The sequence below is a fragment of the Mauremys mutica genome, chromosome 22, assembly GCF_020497125.1.
Source record: "Mauremys mutica isolate MM-2020 ecotype Southern chromosome 22, ASM2049712v1, whole genome shotgun sequence".
Lineage (NCBI taxonomy): Eukaryota > Metazoa > Chordata > Testudines > Geoemydidae > Mauremys > Mauremys mutica.
In genome coordinates, this window is record NC_059093.1 from 8,721,426 (window position 1) to 8,749,173 (window position 27,748).

The following is a 27,748-nucleotide window of genomic DNA, read 5'->3' on the forward strand; positions in this document are numbered from 1 at the left end:
TCAAGGCCTTGTTCAGATCTGAACAGAAATGGGCCAGGCACAGATATGGCTTGGAGAACGATGCATTTTAAGAATGCTGCCATGCTAATCTTTGTTGGACTTCTTTGTGGACAGACTTCACTTTGAGGAGGGGTTTGGTGGAGGGGGAGGGAGAGAGAGAGAGATCATGGTTGCAAGAAGCAGAGGGGGAGAAATTTGTTTGCCAAGTGGAAAAGCTGTTTTCGGTGGAGGGAGGAGGATTTATTTTTAGGCACCTAAGAGGAAACAACAAACAGTGGAGGATAGGAAAACCTCCCAGCGTGTGTCTATGTAAGTGATGGGTAGGCTGAGTGAATTAATGTCATTGACCGCCCCCTAAGGAATACTACATTGCGGATGCGTCCGAGGACCAGGTGTTCGTGTGTGTCAGCCACAGTAACAACCGCACCAACCTTTACATCTCAGAAGCAGAAGGCCTGAAGTTTTCTCTGTCTTTAGAAAATGTGCTGTACTACAGTCCTGGAGGGGCAGGCAGCGATACCTTGGTCAGGTAAGGAGGGCTGGGCCGGCTTGATGGGACTCCCGTGGCTGGGTGGCTTGAGGAACTCAAGATGGGGCTCATCTGGGAGAGGATGCAACATAGTGGGTAGCAGGTAATGAGCATGTAACCTCACAACTCCCCTAAAAGGTAGGCATTATGCCCATTTTACAGAGGAGGTGCAGTTGTTAAGTGGTTCATCCAAGATCACAGAAGAAGTTAGTAGTAGAGCTGAGACTAGATCTCAGGAGTTCCGGGCTCCCACTCCTATGTTTAGATCAGGTCCTTAGATGAAACCCCATTGTGTTAATGGCGTAAGACCAGCATGAGTGAGCGGAGCGTTACTCCCTGTCGCAGTCTGAAGAACCTACACTGAGGAAAGTACAGAGAGATTGGGGTTCTTCTTACTGGGGGCTTTGAGGTGACTCAGTAGAAGCATTTGATGAAAGGGCTCAGTATATTGACAGAGGTAAATTAGTCACTCTCGTTGAGTAAATTGGCTTTCCATGCTTTGTTTGAACCGGATATTTCTCTGAGGAGAGAGGCCCCTGACATTGAATGTACCTGTGCGTTCCCCCCCAAAATCCCAGCACTTACTGCAATTAACCAAATGATTCACACATGTGTTCCGTTGCAGGTATTTTGCCAACGAGCCTTTTGCAGACTTCCATCGTGTCGAGGGCGTGAGAGGAGTGTACATTGCCACCCTGATAAACGGCTCGTTCAGCGAAGAGAACATGAGGTCTGTCATCACCTTTGACAAAGGTGGAACCTGGGAATTTCTGCAGGCTCCGGCATATACGGGTTATGGAGAAAAGATAGATTGCGAGGTAACAATGAGTAAAACCCAGTGTTTCGGGGAGGGAGGGAGCATTTTTACCCTCCATGTTTCCCCTTTGAAGAACTGTTGGGTCAGTCATTAACCATTTGCTCCCTTGGAAGAATTGTTGGGTCAGTCATTAACCATTTGCTCCCTTGGAAGGATCAGTGCAGGAATAAAACGGAAAAGAAAGGTGGCAAAAATGAAAATGTCATCTGTTGTATGAAATGTCCGGTCATCAGTCCCTGTGGTACAGCCTGTGGTGGAATGATAATTTTAAAGGGAATAGATTACAAACAGGGAGGGTGGAGACCAGGGTTAAGCATCCTACAGTACTAAAAGTGTCAGAGGATCTTGGGAGACAGGACCTTGGTTTGATTGTTGCGGTCAGAGTGATGGCACCTCCAGCAGCCCCCAGCATCATCCTGGAGCACTGGGTCCATACTGGGGCGAGAGCCTTTCCACTCATTTCCCTAACCGGCTGGTTAGAGGAGGCCGATGTTAACCTTGATTGTTGATGAAGCTTCTGTGTGTTTACTGTAAAGAGAGAAAATGCCAGTTACAACGGAGTCAGTTGAAAGGATCTGAGGCGGTACCAGTTTGAAGACATTGTGAGTGAACTCCCGGCCCTGTTGAAGTCAGTGACAAAACTTCCATTGACGTCAGTAGGGCCAGGATTCCATTTGTTGTCTCAATATCAAATCACACAGATGCTAAAAATACAGGGCTCGGTTCTGCTTAGCATGGGGTAAGAGGGTTTAAGGAGTGCCCTATCTTTGTGGATCCCGCCTATGGATGTACGTTGTCTTATCGGAGACCACAAGCCCTGCTCCCCTGCCGGCTTCACTGCCAAATCTAGCCCCCCAGTTGGAGTCCAGGCACAAGGACCTGGCGTGGAGAAGTGGCTTGATGCACTGAACAAGCATGTCATATTTAAAAGGCCTTCGTATTCTGAAAGTCTCTTAAACATTAAGCAGATTAATCTGGACAATAGAACACTTTCTGCGTGTCTGTTAGTGGCTTTTTTATTACAATGCTGGGAGTTTTTTCCCTTCTGTTCTTCAGGATTTTTTTCCTTCCAAATGTAGCTTTTAATGAAAGTTTTGAAGGTCACTGTTTTTCTAGGCGTTGTAAAGATTACAGTGGAGGCCCCTTTTATTTTTTTTTATTATTCAGAAAAAATAACTGATACATTTAGTTGCATTTTGCAGGGCACTGAAAAAAACCCAGGACACATCCCCTGCAAAAGGAATTTCATTGTAAGAGTTCACTGTAGGCAGATTTTACATCATATACTCTTATTTGTTTCTTGGCTTTTCCATGGTGGTGTCTTTGTAGTATCCTAGGACCTCACGTAGACCTGTGAGGTAGGGAAGCATTCTTCTTCTTCTTCTAGATGGGGAAACTGAGGCACGGAGGTTTGTGATGGTCCTTTGTTCCAGGGGGAGTTCATTGCACAGTCTTGGGCCAGCTCTCTCTTCTGCACAGACAAGCTTTACTCTTACTGAATAGATTTCGATTTTGCCAGAGAAGCAAAAATTTCCACTGTGGTCTTCATGCAGGATCCTTAGTGGGTCCTTTAGATATCCTGGGCCCAGGCCATTGCGTGCCTTCAAGGACCAAGACCATGAACTTGATTCGATAGTCTGTGGGAGCTCAGTGTAGGGAGTGGAGGCAGGTGTGATGTGCTCGTGGTACCTTCTGTTGCTGAAGTGACACACTGCAGCGGGCTGTACCAGTTGGAGTTTCTGAAATGCTGAAGGCTTTATGTGCAGGTACATCACATTGCTGTAGTCCAGCTGAGATGTTACCAAGGTTTCTTCTCTACCTTATGGGGGTGTTGGAAGGTTGAATTCACAAAGGTTTGGGAAGCATTTTGAGATGCTCACATGGGATGATGGCACATTGAATGCCTTTTACAATAGCAAGTGGCATAGTGTGTTTTTTCTATTCCAGTTTTCAAAGGGCTGCTCTCTTCATCTGGCCCAGCGACTGAGTCAGCTGCTTAACTTCCAGTTGCGTAGGATGCCCATTCTCTCCAAAGAATCTGCTCCAGGACTGATCATTGCCACAGGTACATTTTTTCTCGAGAGCCTGATCCCGTGAGTTCCTATTGACTGGCGGATGCTCAGTGTGTTGCAGGATGGAGCCATTACATCTATTAAAAACATTGTTTGTTACAAAAAATCAATTAAAATACGAATTTTGCAATCCTTTGTCCTCAGCACTCTTTATACAATTATTACTACATATAGAATTCACCACCCTCTTGCTGGAGGTAGAAACCCATTACACGCTTTGTAGTGTGTTCCTGCCTCTCTCAAAATGAAGGCGTTTTTAAAGCATACAGGGACTAATATCTGACTCACTGTTTTATTGCAGAAGGCTCTATTGAACATTTCAAACAGAGCCGATTTCATCTGGCCATACTTATCTTGATGTAATTTTCCTGCTTGCTTTTAAATCCTGTAATCATCTTTTAAAACTTCTTATTCAAAGTAACTCATTGATAGTATGAAAAATTAACTCCTCAAAAACAACTCATTTGATTACAAATAAAAAAATAGCTCAGAGGGGGCTGAGTTTGTTTTAAGAAACCTGCTAAGAAATATCAGGAAAAATGATGCTCTGATTTCTTAGGCTCGGTTGGCAAGAACATGGCAAGCAAAACGAACGTGTACGTTTCAAGCAGTGCAGGAGCGAGGTGGAGAGAGGTAAGGATACCATTTGCATTGAACTTGCATGGCGGTTTAGCCAAGAAGGCATCTCTGTGGGGCAAGCATTGCTATATTAGTCTGTAACTATTATATACAGTACATTATGTATTAAAGGTGACTGACACATCCTTAATTCACAGCCCCAAGCACAAACCAAGTAGCTTTTGTTGAAATGTGCTGAATACCCTAGAACCGGAATTAAAAAGGGCTTTGAGCGTACAACCAATGTTTCCTGGTCCTACTTACTCTTGACAGATGCTACAGTATGTGTTATTTCATCCATAGAAAGGCTTGGAACAGTAGAAAGCACCAGTTTTCTCTTCTGTATTGCACGGTTCTGCAAGACATTTTCCAAGTGTGTTAAAGATGCCTGTGTACATAGATGTCCACATATACCATAGCTTTGCAAAACATCATTTATTAAAATAATATTAAACCATTTAAAAATTGGCAAAACTAAGCAATATAGAGTTGAAATCTGGCACAACATACAGCTAGAGCCTTCTGTGGCTGGATTATCAGGACCAGCATGATGCAGTTGGACCATCAGTCAGAGTGGGTGGTTAGGAAGTTTGGCCTTGTGTTAAAGGCAATGCACTCCAGCTGAAGAGATCTGCATTCAGTTCTTAGCTCTGCTACAGACTCCTTGCTTGCAAACTTGGGCAAGTCACTTAGTCAAGAGAGATTAAACTTCAGTGCCCATCTGCAAAGAGAAACAGTATTATTTCCTCTGTTTTTCTTGTCTCTCTAGATTGCAAACTCTTTGGGGCAGTACCTAGCGCAGTGGAGCCCTGAAGTCAGTTGGCACCTCTAGGTGCTATTGTAATGGAAATAATAATAGCAGCACATACTGGGGCATCACTGACGATTGCTGAATTCAGGGGACCTGGGGAAGCGAGAATAATGTTTACTCTCCTCTTGTGCTTAATGCTGTTTTCATCTGGATTTTCAGAGGCATCAGACATGTTGGATTAAAGCTTTCGATGTACCTATTTATATGTCTTCTATGTTTGAGTGTTGCCATCTTAAAATGCAGACAAAACTCAGAGAAAACCCACTGCTTTCTGCCTGTCTGAGTGGCTGAGAAGCCCCTTGGCATCTTCCAGTGGAATGAGACGTTGTTCTCAGTTTACGGGTGTTGAATGTTTTTTACTAACTGGGTGTTCTGGTCTGTGGCATGGTTTGTGGTCTGTCTGTACATTTTGCTGTTAGTGTAATATGGTGTTTCAACATCTGTAAACTGTTTAATCCTGTGAATAAAGCGGCCTCCTTTTCCTCCCAGTAAATGCTGTGCGGTTTGGTTAACGTTTGGGCAACAGTGGGAATACGCCACTGTTTTTGTTACTGCCGAGATACAACCTTGTCCAAAGAACCCCTGTCCTTGAAAGCATGTACATATCAAAGAGTCAGCCTAGGAAAGGCAATGGGGGAGCCGTGTTTCTTCACGTAGGAACTTCTGGGGTGACGTGGAAGTGTTTGATCTTAAAAAGCAAGACAGCTACATGCAATTCCTGCTCTGACTTGACCTTGCACAAGGAGGGCTCAATGTAGAAGTACAAGGTGTAAAAATGTGATGAGTAAGAGAGAGAGCTTCAGTTCACAAAAGCCTGGCTTCTGAGTTACTCAGTGGGATTGTTTAAATCTTCCTCTTTGTGCAAAGAGGGGAGCAGAAGGGAAATGACTGAGCACTTTTGAGTTTGCAACTGTGCAGAGTGACCTCAGTTTCTACCTCTTGGTTTTGGCAAACAGCTGTGTGAAAATCATCTGCTCCAGCCTGGACTGCGCAGTGGTCTGTAGAATGCTGATATTGTTTCAAAACAGAGCTGCGGGTGGGTCTGACGCACGACAGTGCTTCTTCTCATGATGGATGTGTGAACTGGCTGTTGGACCTTTTAACATGTGGTTTCCAAGCACCCTTTGGCTTCTTAGTATTGAAGAAACCTCACAGACTCGAACACAAAATTGGCTGAAATCCTGGGAAACCAACCAGTCTCCACTCAGCTCACCGCAAGGTTTGCAAACACAACAAACTGCTCTAGATTCAGGGGGTGGCTCCTCTCACTTCGGTGAAGTTATTCCTGATTTTCACCAGTTTAAGTGAGAGGAGAATAAGGGTCCAGGGTCCTATTCTGCTCTTGGTTACAGCTGTGCAAATTCAGAGTAACTCTGCTGCAGTCTAGATAATAGTTAGTCCTGCCATGAGTGCAGGGGACTGGACTATATCGGGGTTCTCAACTTTCTTCTCTCTGAGTCCCCCACAACATGCTATAAAAACTCCACAGCCCACCTGAGCCACAACTCTTTTTCTGCATATCCAGTCGATTAAAAGCCAGGACTGATATTAGGGGGTAGCAAGCAGGGAAATTGTCTGGGCCCCGCAACGCTAAGTTGCTCGGGCTTTGGCTTCAGCTCAGGGTGGTGGGGCTCGGGCTTTGGCTTCAGCCCCGGGCCCCAGTGAGACTAACACTGGCCCTGCTCTCTGGTCTATTTTGGTGGCCTCCCAGTGGGCCCCGGACTCCTGGTTGAGAACCATTGGATTAGATGACCTCTTGAGGTCCCTTCCAGTCCTATGCTTCTATGCTCTCAGTCGACCCCAGACCACAGCCTGTAAACACTTGAGTCTCTATTGCTGCAGCCCAGGAGACCTGAAAGTCAGCATGGTTCAGACACCCAGTTCTTATAGAGCATGTTTCATAGCAAGGATTTCAGCCCTGATTCAGCAAAGCTTCAACTAGACTTCAACACGGGATGAATACACTTAATGATGAATGAGAGCCTTTGTGGTTATATGTTATGGTTCATGTGATGCTTTATAACCGCACATCCAAGCCACCTCGGCATTCTCTCATTAAGCTCCCTGTGTCCATGTTTCTTTTCCCAGGCACTGTCCGGCCCCCATTACTACACTTGGGGTGACCATGGTGGCATTCTCGTCGCAATAACGCAGGGCACAGAGACAGACCAGCTCAAGTAAGTTACTGGGGTGGATGGGTTTTCTTTCAACCTGCCTGACAGAAGCAGATGACTTCCCAAGAGACATAAGCCAACAAAAACAATAGAATAGCAAGTGACCCCTTGAATTTGCCCTTAACCTATCCATGATCCATCACCCCCTCCCCTGCCCCTTTCTAAAAATGATTAAGAACCTTCTCACTAGTGGAACAGGAATAGGCTGAGGTATACAGGATATCAGTCTGTGCCTTATTCTTCACTGTTCTCTCTTTGTCTGGGTGCTTATATGGACCCTATAGGCATAGTGTCTGCGTGCATGACCAACACTGTGGGCTTTATCCTCACAGCCTCTATGAGGTGAGGTGGCACTATCCCTGTTTTACAGCTGGGAAACTGAGGCACTGAGCAATTAAGTGTCCTACAGGAGATCTGTGGCAGAGCCAGAAATTGAACCATGGTCACCTGAACTCTAGCCCAGGGCTTTAACCCCAAGTACCTCCTTCCATTTTGCAGTAGGGCAATTCTATTGATTTCAGTGGAGGTATGCTGTTGCAACGCAGGGGCGGGTCAGCCCCCAGACAATAGAACTGGAATGTGTATGGGGGTTTGTAGCAATGCTACACTTTGGACTGGAATATATATATTATTTTAGGAGTTGGTTTTTTTTTTTAAACACACATCCCCAACTTCTCAGGGACGGAGTTATATATTACGATAGAACCGAGGAAAGCATTTTTTAAAATTATTTTGATCTTACACATTCCCAATTTTCTCCCCCTGTACAATCCCAGTCTCCCCTCCCCTTTACATGGATGCCTGAGACCCCAAATATTTAACACCCACCGTTGACAGTGGTGGCAACTATGCTCCAGGCTTTCTTCCTGCAGCATCCTACCTGTCCTGACCATTACTCCTTGAATGCTACATCCCAAGGTATTTGGAGCCCTGGCAAACTATGATGCATGAATCAAATCTCTCATTGATCCATGTGAACAACAAGCAAACACTTGGCCTAGTCAGCATGGCTCCCTTGTGATTAGAGAGACCTTTTACCCAGAGGGGAAGTTTCTCCCTAACCCTGTCACTTAGTGGTTAGTTTATTCCCTGAAACATAAAGGCTTATATCCCCCACCTAATGTAACTGAATTTTCCCATTGTCCATGTAACTATCTGATTCTTTTCTTTGTTTAATCCCACTGGGCTGTTGGCCTTAATTATTGCTTGTGGCAATGAGTTCCACAGGCTAATTATGTAAAAAAAATAGGAGAGTCCCTGGCACCCAGTACTGGGTTTAGGCATACACTAGTCCATCACATCATCTCCCTCTCCAGTAAATGTCTACAGCATCCACTGGTGTGCAGCCTCCTAGTTGAGGCCTGGTTAGATAGCATTTGTAGTCATGATGGGATTCCTTTGTATCCATGTATATATTCTCTTTCTTGCTGTCTCTGTCATAGCCTCGTCCCCTTTCCTTTTCCATTCCTCGGGGCCTCTGACTAAGCCCTGCCCCTGTCCTGGGATTCCGTCCGCATCAGCTGGATCATTGGCCAGTGGTTCTGACGTTTAAAATAGCATTTCAGCCAATTTTCAGGAAATGGCAACTATGTTTATTGTCTTATGCGCTCCCCCACCAGATGCACACACTGCCCAGCAATGCTGTTAGAACGCACTTAATGTCAACGGTTGGATTCTCTCTTGCAGCTTTATAGGTCTGGGGTAATTAGCTTCAAGTGGGTCATTGAGCATGTAATTACTTTGCTTGCTCTACCGGCATAGGGACTGATCCTGCAAGCATTTGCTTGTGTGCGTGTGTGTGGTCCGTCAGAAGCCCTTGGGGGCAGCTAGCATGAGCATGGGCTACTTGCACGCATAACAGTTTGCAGAATCAGTTTACAGCCCACCGTTTTGGATAACTGCAGAGAGACGTGGGAGAAGACTAGCCTATTTTTTCCCGAATGCCATTAAATGCTTTGGCTTAATTTCTCCCTCCCCCCCCCGCTCTTTTTTCACTGGAAGGGCCGCTTCTCTCAGCTGTTCTGACAGTGAACTAACTTAAGAGCTTAATTTAAATTTTATACAGGAGAGGTTTCAACACGACTAAGACCATAGATTCCTACAAAAGTTAAATAGGCTACAGAGATGTACATTGAAAGGGAGCATCCTCTCTGACGTAGCTTTGGCGTCCAAAAACTAAGGCCCAAAACTTAGTCTACGATATGAGCATCACTGTTGTGTCAAGGAAGCACATGTGCTGCCTCATACCAATGTCCCTTGGCAGCTTCGGGGTCAGTCTCTCTGAAAAAGGTCAGAGAGCCCTGCAGGGAATTTTCATGTTCTGGTTCACATCTGTGGTGTTGGGAAACCAACTACCATCTACAGATCAGCTTCTGCCACTTTCTTCCTTTTGTGCACAGACTCTCATGAGCTTTTCTCATTGACAGAATTTCAAGCCACATAGTTGCAGGCAGCTGTCACTGTCCTAGGACATCCATGTGCACGTGTATCTATAAAAACCAGCTATTGTCCAGATAAATTATGTAGCTGCTTGTTTCTGCTTTGTGATGAGTGTGGTCCGGTAGACTTGGAATCGGGAAATCTGGCTTCTAATCCTAGCTCTATCACTGACCTTGAGCAAGTCACATCGCTTTGTGCCTCAGTTTCCCTATCTTCAGAAGGGGGCTAATGACACTGATCTTTCTTTGTAAAGCACTTTGAGATCTACGGATGGAAAAGCCAAATGTTATTAGTCATGACCATGACCATAGTAAGGTTTTGAAAGTACCTGGTTTTGTCCTTTTCTCTCCCCCTCTAGGTACAGCACAAATGAAGGGGAGACCTGGAAAACGTTCACTTTCTCAGCGAAACCGGTATTTGTGTATGGGCTTCTCACTGAGCCAGGGGAGAAGAGCACCGTGTTCACCATCTTCGGCTCCTATAAAGAGAACGGCCACAGCTGGCTGATACTGCAGATCAACACCACTGACGTGCTCGGTAAGGGACCTGGCGTTCTCCTGTGGCATTGAGCTTTGCACGTACGGCGTCTGTTTATCCCACCCCCTTGCTTTTCAAACACACGGGTATCCATTCCTTGAAAAGCAGCAGATCCCTGCAACTTCCCCCATTGAATATTAATTTGGGGACAAGTAGGGCCTTTAAAAGTTCATGTACTCGTGGGTGTTCGTCGCTTATCTGCGGCGAGGGAGAAAGAGGAAGTACAGCCTAGTCATCTGAGCGCTCCGATTACGTTTTCACAAGTACCTAACTCACTTAGGAGCTTTAGTCCTGTTTTCATTGAAAGGCAAGTCAGCTCTTCAGCAGGGCTCTGCCAAACTCGAGGGCTCCACCCACGCGGTCATTTTTGCAGGCTCAGAGCCTAAGGGTACGTCTGCACTGCAATAAAAACCCTTGGCACCAAGTGTCAGAGCCTGGGTCAGTTGACTTGGGCTCATGGGGCTTTGGCTGCAGGGCTAAAAATAGGAGTGTAGACATTTGGGCTCTGGCTAGAGCCTGGGCTCTGAGACCCACCCCCCTTTGCGGGGGTCTCAAATCCCAGGTTTCAGCCCAAGCCTGAAAGTCTACACTGAAGTTTTATAGTCCCGTGAGTCTGAGTCAGCTGACCCAGGCCAGCCGCGGCCCGTGACGTTGGTCTTTCATTGCAGTGTAGACGTACCCTAAGAGAGGCTCACCTTCAGATGCCAGGAACTTCAGTGGTACTGTTCCCCTTCCTCAGGTTCTGTGTCCCTTAATACCCATTCACGGAGTATTTAGATGGAAATGCCAGCCAAGGACATTTTCCTCTCTAGCTAAAATCTCCTCTCAGATAATTGAAGGATTTTAAAAAGGGAAAACAACAAAACAACCCACTTCTGAAAGCCAGGCCAATGAATGTTTTATAACCAATTTCAGCTTTGATTGCGCAGCAGCAGTTTAATCAAAGAACGGTTACACTTGGCAGAGGAATTTGCCTGACTAAAAGGTATAACTGATTCCCTTGATGTTTTGTTATGAATGGATCTGTTCGGGGATCAGATTGACTTCATTTAAGTAAGTCGTCGCAAATGCGCGATCAGTGCATTGGAGTTGTTTATTGCCTTCTGTCACCGAACGTCTCTCCTCTTCCCTACGCTGTGCGCCTTGAATTGGAATAGTGTCTCTTTTTCTATTTGTTCTGGGCACGTGGGTCCTACTCCACCGATTCCTATGGAGCTACCCCTGATTCCCCCTGGTGTGAAAGAGAGGGAAAACTGGCTCCATAAGAGGATTTCAGCCACTGCCAACTTTGTCCAGAACTGAGCAGTTAACGTGGAGGAAGTGGAAAGGTTGCATTGGCAAGCCTTGGAGCTAGCCAATTCCCCCTTTTAAACCCAGGGCATCAAAGATATTAACATGCAACTCTTTTCCCTCAGCACCTGGCCTGTAAACTGGGCTTGGAATCTGGGGAACTCGGCAGGGCATGGTGGAGAGGAACCCCACTGCAGACTGCAGAGTGCCACTGGAGCACTGAGACCGGGGAATTGCGCCTTCCCCCGGCATGCCTGCTCTGTAGGGCGAAGCCTCAGAAAATCCATATAGCAATAGATCTTCCAGTCCATAAATCCCCGCTTAAGAGCCTGCTCTTCAGCACACAAAGTATGCTCATATCCCCTGCATGGGCTTCTGGGAGCCCTTTATATTGTGAAAACCCAGCACCCCAGAGAGAGGGGAGGAGCATGTGGGGATCAGTGAGGTTAGCCCGAGGTGCTGTTCTTGGGATAGAAGCTGCAGGGAATGTGCATGTTCATATGATATAACACAGGCTCCTGAAAAGACAAAACACTAGGCCTGATTCTCCACAGCTTTGCACCTTGTATGGTTATTGGCAGCTGTGCAAAGAGCAAAATGCTAGCAGAGCAGCTGGCTTCCAGAGATGGTTAACGTCTTCAGCCCCCCCAGCAGCTTGCACCCATTCTGCACAGGGCTAAAGGATGACTCCCGGTACAAGGACAGAGGAAAATCAGGCCCCCTCTTTTTAAATCTCAAGACTTGGGTATGTAGGTCATGGTGAGTTTTTTTTATTTAACCCAAGCATATCATTTCTCATAGGCGTCCCTTGCACAGAAAACGATTACAAACTGTGGTCACCCTCCGATGAGCGAGGTAATGAGTGCTTACTGGGGCATAAGACCGTTTTCAAAAGGAGGACTCCTCATGCAACTTGCTTCAATGGGGAAGATTTTGATAGACCAGTTATGGTCTCCAACTGCTCATGTACAAGAGAAGACTTTGAATGGTAAGTACCAATTAATTCCCTTTAGTCTGGGTTGTTATTCAGTTATGAATATCAATAACTAACAACAGTAAGCAAACAAGCAGATCCAATTTATTTATCTCTTTGTATCTATGGCCTGTTTCTATAGCAAAGAGCAGACTAAATAGACTGAAAACATCCTTTCATTAATAGGAGGTAAGAAGTTTAATTCATGTCTTTGAAGCACTTTGAGAGACTCTGAAAGGTGCAGTAGAAAAGCAAAGTATTATTACCTCATCACTTCTCCCTTAAAATGGATGAGGATGATTTCCAAAGACAGAGAGCTACTATAGAAAAGCTAAGAGACCATTTAACCAGAGGGATGTGATTGGCACTGCTACGTAATTTTATTTTTAATTTAGACTTCAGTGAAACTAAACAGCTGTCAAGATAAAGGAGCTTTGCTTTGAGAATCACATGTAAAGGTTATTCGTTAATGTGTGAATTGTTGGATAGGGGCCAGATTTTTATAGAGTTCTGCTCCCTGTTAGGCACCTAAATAAGGAGTAATGATGAATTTGGTTACAGCTGGTCAGAAGGGGAATAAAGGACTGCAGGATCGATTTCCAGTTTTGCAATTAACTCATTGTGTAACCTTGGACAGATCACTTGACCAGACTGTGCCTCAGTTTACCCATCTATAAAATTAAGATAATGTAACAATAATACTTTTATCTAGCACTTTTTATCCATAGATCGCAAAGGAGGTAAACATCATTACAGTAGAACCTTGGAGTTACAAATACCTCGGGAATGGAAGTTGTTCATAACTCTGAACAAAACGTTATAGTTATTTCAAAAGTTTACAACTGATCATTGACTTAATAGAGCTTTGAAACTTTACTATGAAGAAGAAAAATGCTGCTTTCCATTTTTTTTAGTAGTTTATGTTTATCACAGTACTCTACTGGATTTGCTTTTTTGGGTGGGTGGGGTCTTTGCTGCTGCCTGATTGCGTACTTCAGGTTCCAAATGAGGTGTGTGGTGGACCGGTCAGTTCCTAACTCTGGTGTATGTAACTCTGAGGTTCCACTGTATCCCCATTGTACAGATGGGAAACTGAGGCACAGGGACTTGCCCAACGTCACCCAGTAATCCTGTGGCAGAGTTGGGTATCCGGAGTCTCAGTCCAGTGCTGGCACCCATGCCCTAATGTATTTGGTGATTGTGAGGCTTAATTAGTTAATGCATGTAAAATGTTTTGAGGTTTTTCGATACCAGCTGCTGTCTGATTTCAAAACATTGCTATTAATATGAATGTTACAATTAATGGTCTTCCAAAACACTTTGTGTTTCTAAAACTGTTGCAAAGAATACATGAAAATAGCAATATAACATGATAGCATTTCCTTTTTTCCCCCCCTCTACCCTCAGTGATTTTGGTTTTAAACTGAGCGATGACTTATCATTGGAAGTTTGTGTCCCTGATCCTGAATTTGCTGGGAAACCATATTCCCCACCTGTGCCTTGTCCTGTTGGCTCGACGTATAGAAAAACTAGAGGGTACGTACTGCACATGGGCAAGAAACTTGACTTTTCAAATTATTATGTATTTGCATTACTGTAGCTCCTTGGGCCCCCAAGTCAGACCCCATGGTGCTAGGTGCTGTACAAACACAGAACAAAAAGAGGGTTCCTAACCCAAGGAGTTTACAATCTAAGTTTATGAAATTTATTTGAATGGTATCAAAAGAACGATCAAATTAATAAACGATTAAGGGGAATGCACCCATGGAGTACACAGTATAATGTGGTTTAATGACGCCCTGAATTCTAAATCCTACGAGAACCAGTTGGTTGCACTGGTTGCACATGAGAGTGTGCCAGCTTTTTCCTTTAAGAAATGAATGTGTGTGTGTATATACATTCCAGCTACCGCAAGATCTCTGGTGACACCTGTTCAGGAGGAGACATTGAATCGCGGCTAGAAGGGGAGCTGGTGCCATGCCCTCTAGCAGGTAAGTCTCCGTGGGAGCACTGCCGCCCTGGTGGCTTCCTAGCAAAGGCTGTGTTCCTTTGCCTGCCTGTTTAGGAACTCTCCGCAAGTTCCCGTGAGGCTCTCAGAAATCTGAGAAAGGTAATGGAACGGCAGCTGAAATGTCTGAGCATGTAAAAAGTCATTTCTTCCTCCTGGGTCCCTTACATAGGTTTTGAGGGTTTAATCTTGCTCGCATTGGAGTCAGTGAGAGTTTCTGACATGGAAGCAGGTTTGAATTTACGCTTTTAAGCGACATGGAGTTCGGACGCCCCAACTCCACTTGATTGGTTGTCAGAGTCGGGGCTCAGTTCCACAAGGTGCTGAGCACCCTTTGCTCACTGAGGGGAGCTGAAGACATGAAAATAGGTGATAATTGGGAACCAAACTCCTCCATGATTTCCTGACTCATACTGTAATAGGTGTAGAATAAGATTAAAACAGAACAAAGAGAGCAAGACTTCTATCTCTCCATCCCTTTACCCAGCCTGCAGAGCCCCCATACAGCCACTGCTCCCCGTCCTGCCCGCACTGTGTCTGACGGCCATTTGGAGCTCTCTGTGCCCATGCAGGGCAAAATGTATGCCTTAGCACTTCAGTGGGGTGAGCCGGACAAGTCACACGAAGATGTCGCCTCCTCCCCTTCCCTTTCCAGACATGAGGGCCCTGCAGTGATATCATTTGCCTATGTGCTGCCAACGTAATTTGCATTCTGCTCATTAGAGCCCTAATTGAATCTTGCGTCATGCGCAACGTGATTAATGTGCAAGAGCGAGAGCAGTATCTGCAAGGGAGCAGGTAGTGCATGATCCAAAGCAAGCCAGAATCAATGGGAGCTATTCTCTTGGTGTCAATCAAGATCCCCTACTCTTTCCCCTCCCCCGAGCCCCCAGCCTGATTGGTGTTTTAGGGAGGGGCCGAGTGGTCATCAGAGAGGCATGAAATGTTCTCTACAAGAGCAAACCTCACCTGGTTTGGGATTTTGGTACAGACTCCTGGGCCTAGGAGTCCCAGTCCTGGGCCAGGACCCCGTTGTGCTGGGTACTGTACAAAACAGACGGATGGTCCCCAGATTCTTACATGATAAGTATTTATGTTACATTAGACCCCAAAGACTCCAATCGGGATCTGTCGACTTAGGCACTTTTATGGCTCACAAACATTAAACACATTTAGGCTCCAGAGAAAGCATTTAATTAATTAATGTATTTATTTTTGGGCAAATGTTTTCAGCTGGTTCATTTTTTTTTTAATGTTGACAAAATGTAACATTATAAATAAAAGAAAGGCATTTCCAAACCTACTTTTCCAATTTTCACCCTCTTTTTCCACCGACCCAAATAAATAATAGCGGTAATGATTTCCTCTCACTTTTGCGTGTGAGTTACAGAAATCTCTGGCTACTGACATACACCCAATTAAAATCTTCTCTCTTCAAAAACAAGGGCCTGATTCTCATTTATGATAAAGTCCTAACTGTGTGCTTTTGGTCAGAAATGAAGAAGACCCATTTGTTCACCTTATCCCCAAGGGAACTCATGGGAAAAGGCTTCTACATAAATATTTCTCTGTACCTCTAGAAGAGAATGAGTTTATTCTGTATGCCACGCGCTACTCCATCCATCGGTACGATCTCTCTTCTGGAGCCAGCGAGGAGTTGCCTCTGACTGGATTGCGAGGGGCAGTGGCTCTGGACTTTGATTACGACCACAACTGTTTGTACTGGGCGGATGTGACGCTTGACATTATCCAGGTGAGTGGGGTTCTGGGCAGTCCCTGCCTAGCACAGTGCTGTGGGATGTTTTCCTAGAAGAGCGTATACCTTGTGTGATAACAATAGCCTTGTGGATAGAGCAGTGGACTGGGATTCAGGATACTGGAATACTAGTCCTGCCACTGGCCTGCTGGGTGACCTTAGGTAAATTGCTTCACGTTTCTGTGCCTCAATTTACCCATCTGTAAAATGGAGAGAATGAAACTGACCTCCTTTGTAGAGGTTTGTTGATGAGAAGCCCTGTATAAGAGCTAAGCATTCTTATTATTAATGAAAAATACAGCCATAGCCAGGGCAGAGCTATGCCCGTGGAGGTACGTTTTCCTATCTTTGAGAGCCTAATGCAACCTATCTTAGAAGGGCTAGTCTGGTCACAAATGTCCTTTAGGTTCTAAGGGCCAGATCCTGAACAGGTGTAAATGACTTTACGTTGATTTATGCCAGCGGAGGATCTGGCCCTGTATATCCGATTTGTAAGATAGCAGCTACTTAAAGAAAATTATAAGAGGAAAGAGTTAATATTTATTTTAAGCCACATGAGAGGACTTCATTGGTTAAACCCCAGGTTTGGAATTTTCTACTGAAGCAGAAAACCTTCTACCGAGGTGGAGAACTTAGATTGAATTTGTCGTGGTCTTTTGTGTGAGACTTTGAAAACCATTACAAAGCACATTTCAAAGCACCTATCTTCTGCTATGAATGGAAATGAAAAATAGCACATACCACAAGAGGAATATTTTCCCCTTGAGCCAAAAATTTCTCCTGTTCCCTCTCTTGTGCTGGACACCTGTTTATCTCCTGGCCTCCCTCCATCCCGGAAATGGATGTATCTCAGGGGAGCTGTAATAGATATGCTTTGCAAGGCAAATACGGCTGTTAGGTTTTTCTCATTAGTGGCTCCTTTGCTAATTCCCCACCTCAAACAGCTGAGTGCACTAACCTTGATGCTTAGAGTTTTCTATTTGTTTGTTTTAGCGTCTTTGTCTAAACGGCAGCTCTGGACAGGAGATAATCATTAGCACTGGCCTAGAAACAGTGGAAGCGTTGGCCTTTGAACCTCTCAGTCAGTTGCTTTACTGGGTGAATGCTGGTATTCCAAAAATTGAGGTATGTCTGCAACCGATCTTCATGACAGCAGGTAGCTGTAGCCATGTTGCTTTGTCTTTACCAGGCCTTCAGTCTGTTGCACCATGTGTAGCTGTGAGTCCCCATTCCTGGATGTTGGCTGACATATTAGGGGCAGTAAGGCCATTCGGCCTTCTCCTCCAAGGGCTTATTGCAACTACTCATGCATAAGGCGGAGCAGGATTCAGCCTTTTGTATGTAAGATGGAAGATCAGTGAATTACAAAATGCATTTCCCAAGGAATGCCACTCCACCATCAGTAATCATGTAGGCGCCAAAAGCTGCACTAAGATCCCTAGTGAAGGACATACCCTGAATATCCAGCCAGACTGTCTTGTGAACCGAGGTAGAGATTGATCTGCTTGGTGCTCGATCTGCAAGGAGACTACATCCCATTAGGATTTGCTATGATGATGATGATGGAAGAGGGCTTACCCTGTAAATTTGTTTGACACTTTCAGATCCATATGACACGTTCAGGGCAGGCTGAACGGTACAAAAAGGGATTCACAGTATGTTCATAAATAAACGTGGCAAGTTTGCTCTGTTGTTGTTCACCTGTATTTGGACAGCTGCTGGTTCCTTCAGGAAAATAGTGGTGAACCATGAAAGATGCACGCATGTTATCACAAAAGCTTACTCCCCCAAAATTTTGTGCCTCACTTGAATAGAATCATAGAAGATTAGGGTTGGAAGAGACCTCAGGAGGTCATCTAGTCCAACTCCCTGCTCAAAGCAGGACCAACCCCAACTAAATCATCCCAGCCAGGGCTTTGTCAAGCCTGACCTTAAAAACCTCTAAGGATGGAGATTCCACCACCTCCCTAGGTAACCCATTCCAGTGCTTCACCACCCTCCTAGTGAAATAGTGTTTCCTAATATTCAACCTAAACCTCCCCCACTGCAACTTGAGACCATTGCTTCTTATTCTGCCGCTACTCACTCTTCCTCTTTCTCCTAGTTAAAAGTTTTACTCATCCAGTCAGTGAGCATAAACAATATCATGTGGTTTATGGTTGGTGACAAATTATAGACTACAAATGGTTCAAATGAAGAGTTCCCAGCAGAGCCCATAGGCTCATATTTGCTTGCATAAGCGGTTCTTCAACTACTGCCCAATAACAAACACACCCATCAAAATTAAGGACAAGTTGTGAGCGGCTGGCGAACATAAGGGATAAATTTGTAAAGTAATTTACCTGCAGCAGGTTATTTGAGCTGCATTAAATGGAACAATTTCCTCTCTGTAATGTGGCGGGATAGAATGAGCTGCACATAGGGCATTACGGCAGTAAGCAATTTGTTCAGCAGTGTGGAAATCACATAAGTAAATGAAGCCCATCAACTTTTATCACTTGCCGTATGATAATTGTTTGTCAAGTATGTATGCATTGAACTGTCGTTTGCTAGATGGTTGTAATTAAATGCTACAGAATTTCATTTAATTTTAAACAATGCAATTGTTCTTCATATTGCAAACAAAACCCACACCCTCTACATCTTGTGCTAGGTTGCCAACCCAGATGGAGACATGCGATTTACTGTTCTGAATTCCTCTGTACTCGAACGACCCAGAGCCCTAGTTTTGGTGCCTAAAGAAGGGTGAGTAGGACCTATCTGTGAATAGTTGTGTTAATTTGTATTAAAACCAACCAAGTCAATCCAGCACTTTTCATCAGTACTAAATTCATACCAGATCAAAGTAGTGCGCTCCTCCATTTGCTGTTCTGAAAGCTGTTTTCCTGCGTGGCTCTTTCTCACCTAAATACTATGATCCGGGTAACTGGGCTTCAATTCGATTGAGATTGGGAGCAATTTTCCATTTCCCTCACAATAATGTTCCCTTGGTAAGAACCTCCATAGCTTCCACTGGGTTATGCAGCATAGGAGGCAGAGCGCTGGTCTCTTCAGTGGATGTAATTGTGCTAATATTTGAGAAGTTGACCTCTTAGAAACTGATTGTATGCTGAATCACTGCTTTACGTGTGGTTCATGTGATATTTAAATGCAGTCCTGGACCTTGATATTCCCCCTGTCAGGTGCAGTCCATTGAATTCCATTGAGTTCCTGTTACAAAGACATACTCTGTCTGCTACATACAATTTAAAGAGTGGAGTTCACAGTTTTGTGTGGACACCTGTTTAGATGAGGCCTTGTATTATTATTTTAAATTAACTCTGCTTATGGACATAATCAGGTTGATGTTCTGGACAGACTGGGGAGACACTAGGCCTGGCATTTACAGAAGCGATATGGATGGTTCGTCGGCCAGTTGCATTGTCTCTGAGGGAGTGAGATGGCCAAATGGCATTTCTGTGGATGATCACTGGATCTATTGGACGGAAGCCTATATGGATAGAATCGAGAGGATTGATTTCAATGGGATGCAGAGATCGGTGATACTGGATAGTCTACCTCATCCTTATGCTATTGCTGTATTTAAGGTATTTATACAATGTGTGTGGAGATAAGTATAGTAGATATAGGGGCTCAGCCCAAACTGTGATAAACGCTGAGCTGTGTTGAGTGGCCCAAGCTCACCAGGAACTCTGACCCAGTTCACCAAAAGGTTTGCAGCCTTAACGCCCCACGTGGCTTTTGTTTCAGGTTCTGCACAGGTCCAGTTTTAAGCCTTCGTTAGCTTCTTTCCTTTGGGCTTAAGAAACATTCTGACAATCCTGTTCTCCTGAGAGTCGTAGGTTTGAGAGCCGCAGTAGTCTGGATAACCTTTGGCGAACGTCTCTCAGATGCTTGTCTGTCTGTCTGCTTATCTGAACCCAGCTTCATAGCTGTGCTTTACTAATTCTTGTTTGTGCTGCTGTGTTCATACAAGCAGACAAGAGCAAGTAGGAGCTGGGAGTCAGAAGACCTGGGTTCTGTTCCAGACCCTACTGTTGACTCACTTTGTGACTCCATTGGGAAAATCACTGAACCCCAATACAATGCTACTTTCCCCATTTATAACATAGGGGTAGTGACACTGACCCCGCCTTGCAGAGCGCTTTGAAGCCACCTGAAGAGCAATATATAAGTGCAAAGTAGTATTAGCGGTATATGAAACCTTAGCGGCACAGGCAGCGTCTATGCAAAAAATGACCCTTGGTTTTTGGTTGAAACTGACTTTATGAAATTGGTCTTCTGCATTGGCTAGTTTGATGAAAAATCAGGATTAACCAGGAGTTCCTGATCTGTAGATCCTCCTTCAAATCCTGAATTTGGAAAAGAATAAAGTTTGCAGAGGTCATGATATTTGCCTGTCTCCACCAAAGCATGGACTAAGGAACAAAGCTTATGTTTCAGAATGAAATCTACTGGAATGATTGGTCGCAGCTGAGTATTTTTAGAGCATCTAAATACAGTGGGTCGAGAATGGAGATTTTAGTTGGCCGACTAAATGGGATCATGGATATGAAAATCTTCTACAGAGGAAAGACAACAGGTAATGTGGAGTGTTTGTAAAGACCTTTTCTAAGTAGACTGTAGGCTGAGATTTTCAAAAGCCAGCGAGGGTGTTTGGCTGCTTACTTCCCATTGAATGGGATTTGGGAGTCTGTCTATCTTAACTGCTGGTATGGCCGCCCCCCATCGTTATAGTATCTGAATGCCTCACCGTCTTTAATGTATTTTATTCCCAGAACACCGTGAGGTAGGGAAGTGCTGTTATACCATTGTACGGATGAAGAAGTGAGGCACAGAGGGAGAGAAATCACCCAGGGGGCCTGACAAAGCAGGGAATTGCACCCCGGTCTCCAAAGTCCAGGCTAGTTCCCTAACCACTGGGCCATCCTTCCTCGATTTTTTTGAGTCCAAATACAGCCAAATTCCTTAGGAGACTTCGCAGCTCTCAGCCATAGTACTAAGCGTTGTCTGTCTTTTGTGAATGGTGCTTGATGTAAGTAAATTTCAGCCTGATAGATGTACATCGCGATCTCTTTATCACACGTCAGCTTTAAAATCCTAAAATCTCGTTGTCACCTCGAGGTCGCTGGTTTGACTCCAGTTCAGGCCTGGTTAGGTAGCAGTTGTTACCATCCGACAGCTCCTTAGCGACCTCCGTGAAAGGAGTTGTTGGGTCTCGGGCTAAAGGGCAGGTGTGCCCTCATTACAAAACCACCGGCATTGCTGGAGTTCCAAGCGGAGAGGTCAGGGACTGAATGGGCTTTGAGAGTGAACTGTCTTTAGATGAAACAGTAGCACGAATATTTAGAGTTCAGAGCCATAGAGTTGATAAGCCTGTATCTGAGAGGCCTCCAGATGGCTTAGAATGAATGTAAAGTAGCATCTTAAAATGAGCCCAACCAAGCATAATGTCACTGACCCCCTAGTTTCCAGGAGATGCTGTGGACTTCATCTGATCCTTCTGAAACAAAAGGCTGTTCCGTTGTGTTTAAGCCTCAGCAAGTGCTCAGCCTGATCAGAAGGAGGCTGTTAAGTGTCGATTAACTAGTCCTTAGGCTGCTGTGTTCTGAAATGCCCTTGTTAGCCTGGAAGCTGCTGATGGGAAGCCCCTCCTTCCTCTCTGATTATTTAATGAAGTGTATTAACGAGCTGTTGGAAGGTAATGCTTTCTGGGGTTGCCTTCAAAAAGGTCTCCAGGACGGTGCTTTTCAACCCTTTCCAGGCTGCCACAACTTGTCATGACAGGAAAAAGTTTTGGGACCCCCTGTAAGGTTTTTTGCCTTCTCTCTGCAGCATGAATCATAGAATCATAGGGTTAGACGGGACTGCAAGGGGCATGGATTGCTTGCCAGAATCATCTGGGTTTCTCTCAGTCAGTTTCCTGCCATTGCAGGGTCCTCGGGCATTGGTGCACCTCGGTCCCTCCTATTCTCTGCCTGTGACACATAATAGTCTAGCACCCGTGGGCTGTAATCCTTCGGTCTCGGTTTCACTGTTGAGTTTAGCGTGTTTGTGGTAGGTAGTTTTGGGGGCCTGTGATATGCAGGAGGTCGTACTTCACGATTTGGTGGTTCCTTCTGGTCTTAAGCTCTGTGACTCTTACGAAATGGAGGGTGGTCCCAAGCCCGAGTTGAAACTTGTGTTCTAGGGAATTAAATTAAATCTTCCCCAAGCTTGATGCAGAGAGAGAAAGAGAGAGAGCGCACTGCATTCTCAGTGTTGGTTTATTATTAATTATTATTTATTTGTATTGTAGCAGTGGCTAGAAGCCTCCGTTATAGACCAAGACCCCTTTGTGCTAGGCGCTGTGCAAACAAAATCAAAAGATGTTTTCTGTCCCAAAGAGCATGGTTTGACTTCACCATCTCATTTGAGGAGGGGAAAAAAACCTCTCCATTTAATTATTCATATTTCCCCATATAAGGCAGTGGGGGATCTGCGCAGTGTATCCTGTTTACTGATTAATCTGTAAACCACTTCTCACTAGGATCGAAGGGCCTGATCTAGTGTGGCACTGAGCATGCATTCAAGCCCCATTGAAGTCAATGGGAGTAGAGGGCGCGTGGCATCTCCCAAGCCCAGACTCAATACGTAGCCAAGTGAAGCTGACACCCAGGTGCTCAGAGAACCTGCCTAGCAGCCTGAATCGAGGGGATGGCCGGAGACGTAGTGTCAGGTTCCCTGCCCTGTACTGCAGTGCCAGATAGTTACTTTGTTCCTTCCCAACAGGGCAGAATGCCTGCATCACCAAGCCTTGCAGTTTGCTGTGTTTGCCCAAATCAAACAACAGCAGAAGCTGCAAGTGTCCTGAGGGAGTCTCCAGCAGCGTGCTCCCATCAGGGGAAGTGAAGTGTGATTGTCCACACGGGTACGTGATGAAGAACAACACCTGCATCAAGGAAGGTAAAACCCTGTTTAACTCCTGCTGCTATTTAATCCTGAAAAAGGATCAATTCCTTGGTTGGGAGATAGGTCAGCCTGACGTTACCTTTTGACCTGGAGCGTAAAGCTTAGAAAGAGCGACGATCACTTGGCAAAGATAATGGTGCTGTGCCTAACTGTAGCTTGTTTTTTTTAAACACATGCTGGGCACTAGATAACACCTGTCTGCCTAACCAGTATAGATGCTTCAACGGGAACTGCATCAACAGCATTTGGCAGTGTGACAACGATAACGATTGCGGAGACATGAGTGATGAGAAGAATTGCCGTAAGTGTCCTTCTGTGGTCACTTTGTGTTTGCGTCCTGAGCGGTAATCGTTTATCCAGCCTGGCTGGGGAGCAAAATGCTTCAACCAGTGATGGAGAAGGGATTAGTAATAATGAATATGGTCTTTCCGCCCTTCCTACAAGCCCTTGTGGCGTGGTATATCCTAATGAAGCTAGTTCAGATACATTCAAGGAGAAGGCCAGCCTCTGAATGGAAATCAGACAAAGAGCCCAATGAGCTTATCAAGGGAAGAAAGAGCCATCTGGCCAAGCTGTTCCCAAGTCATAGAGGTGTGGCTCAGCCCATTACAGAAACAGGGCCAGGTTCAAAGTTAGGACCTGGATTTGGGTCCAAATGCCAAGCAACTGAACAATAAGACAAAGTCCAGGCCAAACCGTCTCCCCAGGCTTAGCTGCTCCTACAGTTCCTAACTGGTGGCTCCTTAGACTCAAGCATCCCCCCGGTCAAGCCAAGCCAAGCCAGCCATGATTCCTCATCTTTTCTTCTCTCCAGCTGGAGGACGCTTTCTCCAGGCTTGGTATTGCAGTGTGGAACTGGTTTCAGTCCCATCTCCAGGTCAGACCATTAAGCCCTTCCTGCCCTGAACCAGGAGAAATTCATCCAGCACAGCCAGAATTTGTAGCAAGAATAGCTCTGAGGAAGCTCTTTCCCTCCATTGTATTCCCCTTGCTTTTATTTTAACATATGAGTTTGGGTCAGGGGGGGATTATTTAATTGGTGGCCTTGAAACCTCTCTCTTCTCTTCCCCCCCCCCCCCTTGTTTTAGCCACAACAGTCTGTGATAGCGAGACTCAGTTCCGCTGCCAGGGCTCGGGGACCTGCATCCCGCTGTCCTATAAATGTGACCTGGAGGACGACTGTGGAGATAACAGTGATGAAAGCCACTGCGGTAAGCGTGATAAGGAGCGAGCTGTTTGTCTCTGTTGGATGTCCTTTCCCTCCCCCGGAAAAATATCACTGTTCCCTACACCAGGCAAGGGGTGAGCCTGCCCGGATGGAGGCAGGGCAAGGCAGCATCTCTGGCTCCCAGGAGAGCACTGAAGGGGACCCACCTTGCACACTGTCCAGGGCTTGCTAGCCCCTCCCTGGATGCTGTCAGGCAGCTAGTGCAGATGTGGTCCAGGGGAGGGGCTGAGATGCAATAATGACAGCCCCATATCCACCTCACCCGAGGCGTCACGCCTTGAGCTGGCAGGGAGGTTCTGATATCAGATGTTCCCAGCTCCCCTCACCTGCCATGCACATCTGCCATAAAACAAAACAATCAAGCAGGGATTAAAAATTATATTCATGCAGCTTCCGAGACTTGGTGTGTTCAGTCTTGGAGCAGGGTGGGGTAGATAGCGCCAAGATCTGGTATCTCCTAAAGCCATCGGGGCTACAAATTCAAGTGCTGCGGCAGTAGGTTCCCCTTCACCCTCCCCCAGTTGCTTCATACTGGTAAGAAATCTTTGGCCATCTGGCAGGTTCATGGCTGTCCCCGTGCTGCACGTCATGAGCACAGTAATAGCAGGGTTAGGACTCAGCCTCCTTCATTAACAGCACAGGCTCCTAACCGAAAGGGGAGTCTCCCATTAGTTGTGTGCAGTCTAGGCTGCATGGCGCAGTGTCGAGCAGTTCCTCCTCCATCCAGCAGAGGGCAGTGGTGAAGGCACACACTAGCCAGTTCGTTGCAGCACTTCCTAAGGAGCTCAGAATCCCTAATTTCAAAGGAGATTCTGGCCTGATTTTCAAAGGCAGCTGAGCATCTGCAGCTCCCAGCATCTTGAATGGGTTGTGGGTGAGGCCGTCAACCTCTGAGGCTAATAGTTCCTGAGCGGCAGACTGTTAAATCCACGGCAAGAACAGAAGTTGGGAATCAGAGTGACGCGGTAGCTTTTGATCTTTCAGGGCTAGAAACAATGCACTAAAAATACTTTCAAGACCAGAACAAATTTTCTGAGCTGCTTAGGCTGCCACTAATGAAATGGCAGCTCTTTCTTCTAAGTCAACAGCTTGTGTTCAATCCCCGCCCCCAGTCACCCCATCTGAACTTTGGGTGCCTTGTTTGTAGAAGCTCACCAGTGTAGAAGTGATGAATTCAGCTGCAGCTCGGGAATGTGCATTCGTCTTTCTTGGATGTGTGACGGCGATAACGACTGCAGAGACTGGTCAGATGAAGCGAATTGCACTGGTAAGTGTTGGGATGTGATCGGGAACCCTCTGCTGGAGTTGCTCATTGCTAGCTATCCGCTGCTGTGTTTTTAAAGGGTTTGCATTAGGATAGCTGTATGCGGAAGAACACATGCTGTGCAGGAAGCTGTCAGTTTAACCCTTCCGTGTCATGAGACTGAATCTTCCATTGCCCTATTGCTACTGTATTTTGTGCTAGTGGCTACTGCAGGGAAATCCTGATTGGCTGTGGCATAGAAGTTAAGATGGAAACACTGAAGCAACTAAAGGACTGAGCCAGCGCTGACTGAAGTCAATAGAAAGATACCTGTGGGCTTTGGACTAGATCAGCGGTTCTCAGACTTCATTGCACTGTGACCCACTTCTGACAACAAAGTGACTACACGATCCCAGTGCGCTGTGTTATTCTAGAGTCCAGAATCATGGGGCCGCACACCACAAGGGACCCCAGAGAGCTAAGTTGTTTGGGCTTTGGCTTCAGACCTGGGCAGCGGGGAGTCTAATGCCTGGCCTGGCGACCCCATTAAAACGAACTTGTGGCCCACTTTGGGGTCATGACCCACAATTTGAAAATCACTGGACTAGACCCTAATGTAGCAGCAACATGGGCTCGTGGATTGAGCGTGGAGCCAGAACCAATTTCTAATCCCAGTTCTGATAGTAACTTGCCGTGAAACCTTGACTAAATGGTTTAACTTCCATACCTCAGTTTCCTCACCTGTAAAAGGGGGATAATAGTCACCTGCCTTGCAAGGGTGTTTGAAGATGAGCACGTTAATGTGATTTGAAAATAAGGTGCCTGTTAATTAGTTCTAGCATGAACGAAGAATGCAGTGAGAGTCTTAGCCCTGAATCGTCTCTCTTCTTAGCTGAAGTGCCTACCCTACCCGTACAAATGCTCTCCTGCATTTAAAACATGCTCCAGGTTAGTTGGCAGACAGAAAATGTCGATCATCTCCCCTTTTCACCTTCTTAATATTTATTGGCAAACTATGTATTGTTTTGTGCATATGAAATACTGTCTAAAACTCAAACTGTGGTAGGAGCTCAATACTTATGAGTGACCCTACAATAACAAACCAGGGCAAATGCAAGCAATAGAGGAAATAATTTCAGGGAAACAAATTCTGGTTTTAAATTTCTGTAGGCTTATAAATAGGGGAAAACCTTTTTGAAATTATTAAAAATAAAAACCTCTCACCAGCGAATGCCCTTTTTGCATAAAGCCCCACAAACATGTTGCTACATGCCCTGTTTTTCACAGGTGCTAAACAACCTGTCAGTTGGAGCTGTGGTTGACCCAGCATGTACAAATCGAGCCAGGAAACTAATAAGATCATATTCCTGAGAGAATAAGCATCTATCTTACGATCTGTTGATTTTAGCAACTTAATCGCTGCGTTTCTGAAAGTGCTAGCTGTTTTTTGATGTGTGCAGTGATTCATCTTTGCTTATATTTGCAAGATTGCACTGATGGAATCAAATCAACATTGAGGTCATTCATCTGTAGTGCTGTTTACAGCTGACAGTGCTTCAAAACTTGCTTAAAAAACGTATTACCACATGGTCTGCCATAAAAACAGGCTTGCCCTACCTGTGGAGATCTGCAAAATAATGAGGCATAATTGTAACCATTGGTCCTGAAGATCAAGATGTTAACTAATAAGAATACTTCTCCCTGAAAAGTGTTCAGTGGTTACAACATGTACAGACTGAAAATAGGCTGGGTGTGCAATGACCTCATTTTACAGCTTGCACTCTGATTGTTTTGTAACAGTAAAACACATTGCAAAAAAGAAGGATTTTCTTTGCAATTTCTAAACTATTTATCTAAGAGAAGGGATGCTTGGCTCCAGTGGTGAGTTGTCTTCAGCATGGCCCTGCCTCTTTATCTAGCATTCCAGCTGGGGCTGTTGAACTATAAAGAGGATGTAACTTATGCAAAGTCATGTGCTAAGGACCTGATTCCCCTTTTACTGACAACTGATTTACACCAGTGCAACTCGGCTGGAGAAAATAGAGACACTCTGGATTGACACTGGTTATACATCAGGCCTTGAGTTAGTGGACCTAATTCTCTACTCATACATTGGAGTCAACCCAGTGATGACAACAGAATTTACACTAGTGGATATAAGTGAGAAGAGTCCTAAGAACATAGTAAAATTCAGTCCACACTTTACATACATTACATCTGCTCTGATATTTTCAGTTGAACAGTCTTCAAGTATCAACACAGTGAAGAGAATTCTAATTGTAGAAGGCTACTTAATCTAGCA

The 27,748-nt window shown here is 45.3% G+C and overlaps 1 protein-coding gene across 2 annotated transcripts in view; it reads left to right on the forward strand.

Moving 5' to 3' along the window:
* SORL1 (sortilin related receptor 1) overlaps positions 1-27,748 on the forward strand; it is a 96,068-nt gene that overhangs the window by 32,630 nt on the left and 35,690 nt on the right. For both annotated transcript variants that reach the window (XM_044997257.1, XM_044997259.1), the window contains exons 8-25: positions 360-529; positions 1,155-1,347; positions 3,294-3,411; positions 3,978-4,051; positions 6,936-7,024; positions 9,819-9,997; positions 12,089-12,275; positions 13,668-13,796; positions 14,166-14,251; positions 15,849-16,021; positions 17,018-17,149; positions 18,678-18,769; positions 19,365-19,611; positions 20,468-20,606; positions 22,796-22,969; positions 23,163-23,276; positions 24,064-24,186; positions 25,351-25,470. In XM_044997257.1, the coding sequence (XP_044853192.1) occupies positions 360-529; positions 1,155-1,347; positions 3,294-3,411; positions 3,978-4,051; positions 6,936-7,024; positions 9,819-9,997; positions 12,089-12,275; positions 13,668-13,796; positions 14,166-14,251; positions 15,849-16,021; positions 17,018-17,149; positions 18,678-18,769; positions 19,365-19,611; positions 20,468-20,606; positions 22,796-22,969; positions 23,163-23,276; positions 24,064-24,186; positions 25,351-25,470 (2,539 nt within the window). The remainder of the gene's footprint in view (positions 1-359; positions 530-1,154; positions 1,348-3,293; positions 3,412-3,977; positions 4,052-6,935; positions 7,025-9,818; positions 9,998-12,088; positions 12,276-13,667; positions 13,797-14,165; positions 14,252-15,848; positions 16,022-17,017; positions 17,150-18,677; positions 18,770-19,364; positions 19,612-20,467; positions 20,607-22,795; positions 22,970-23,162; positions 23,277-24,063; positions 24,187-25,350; positions 25,471-27,748) is intronic.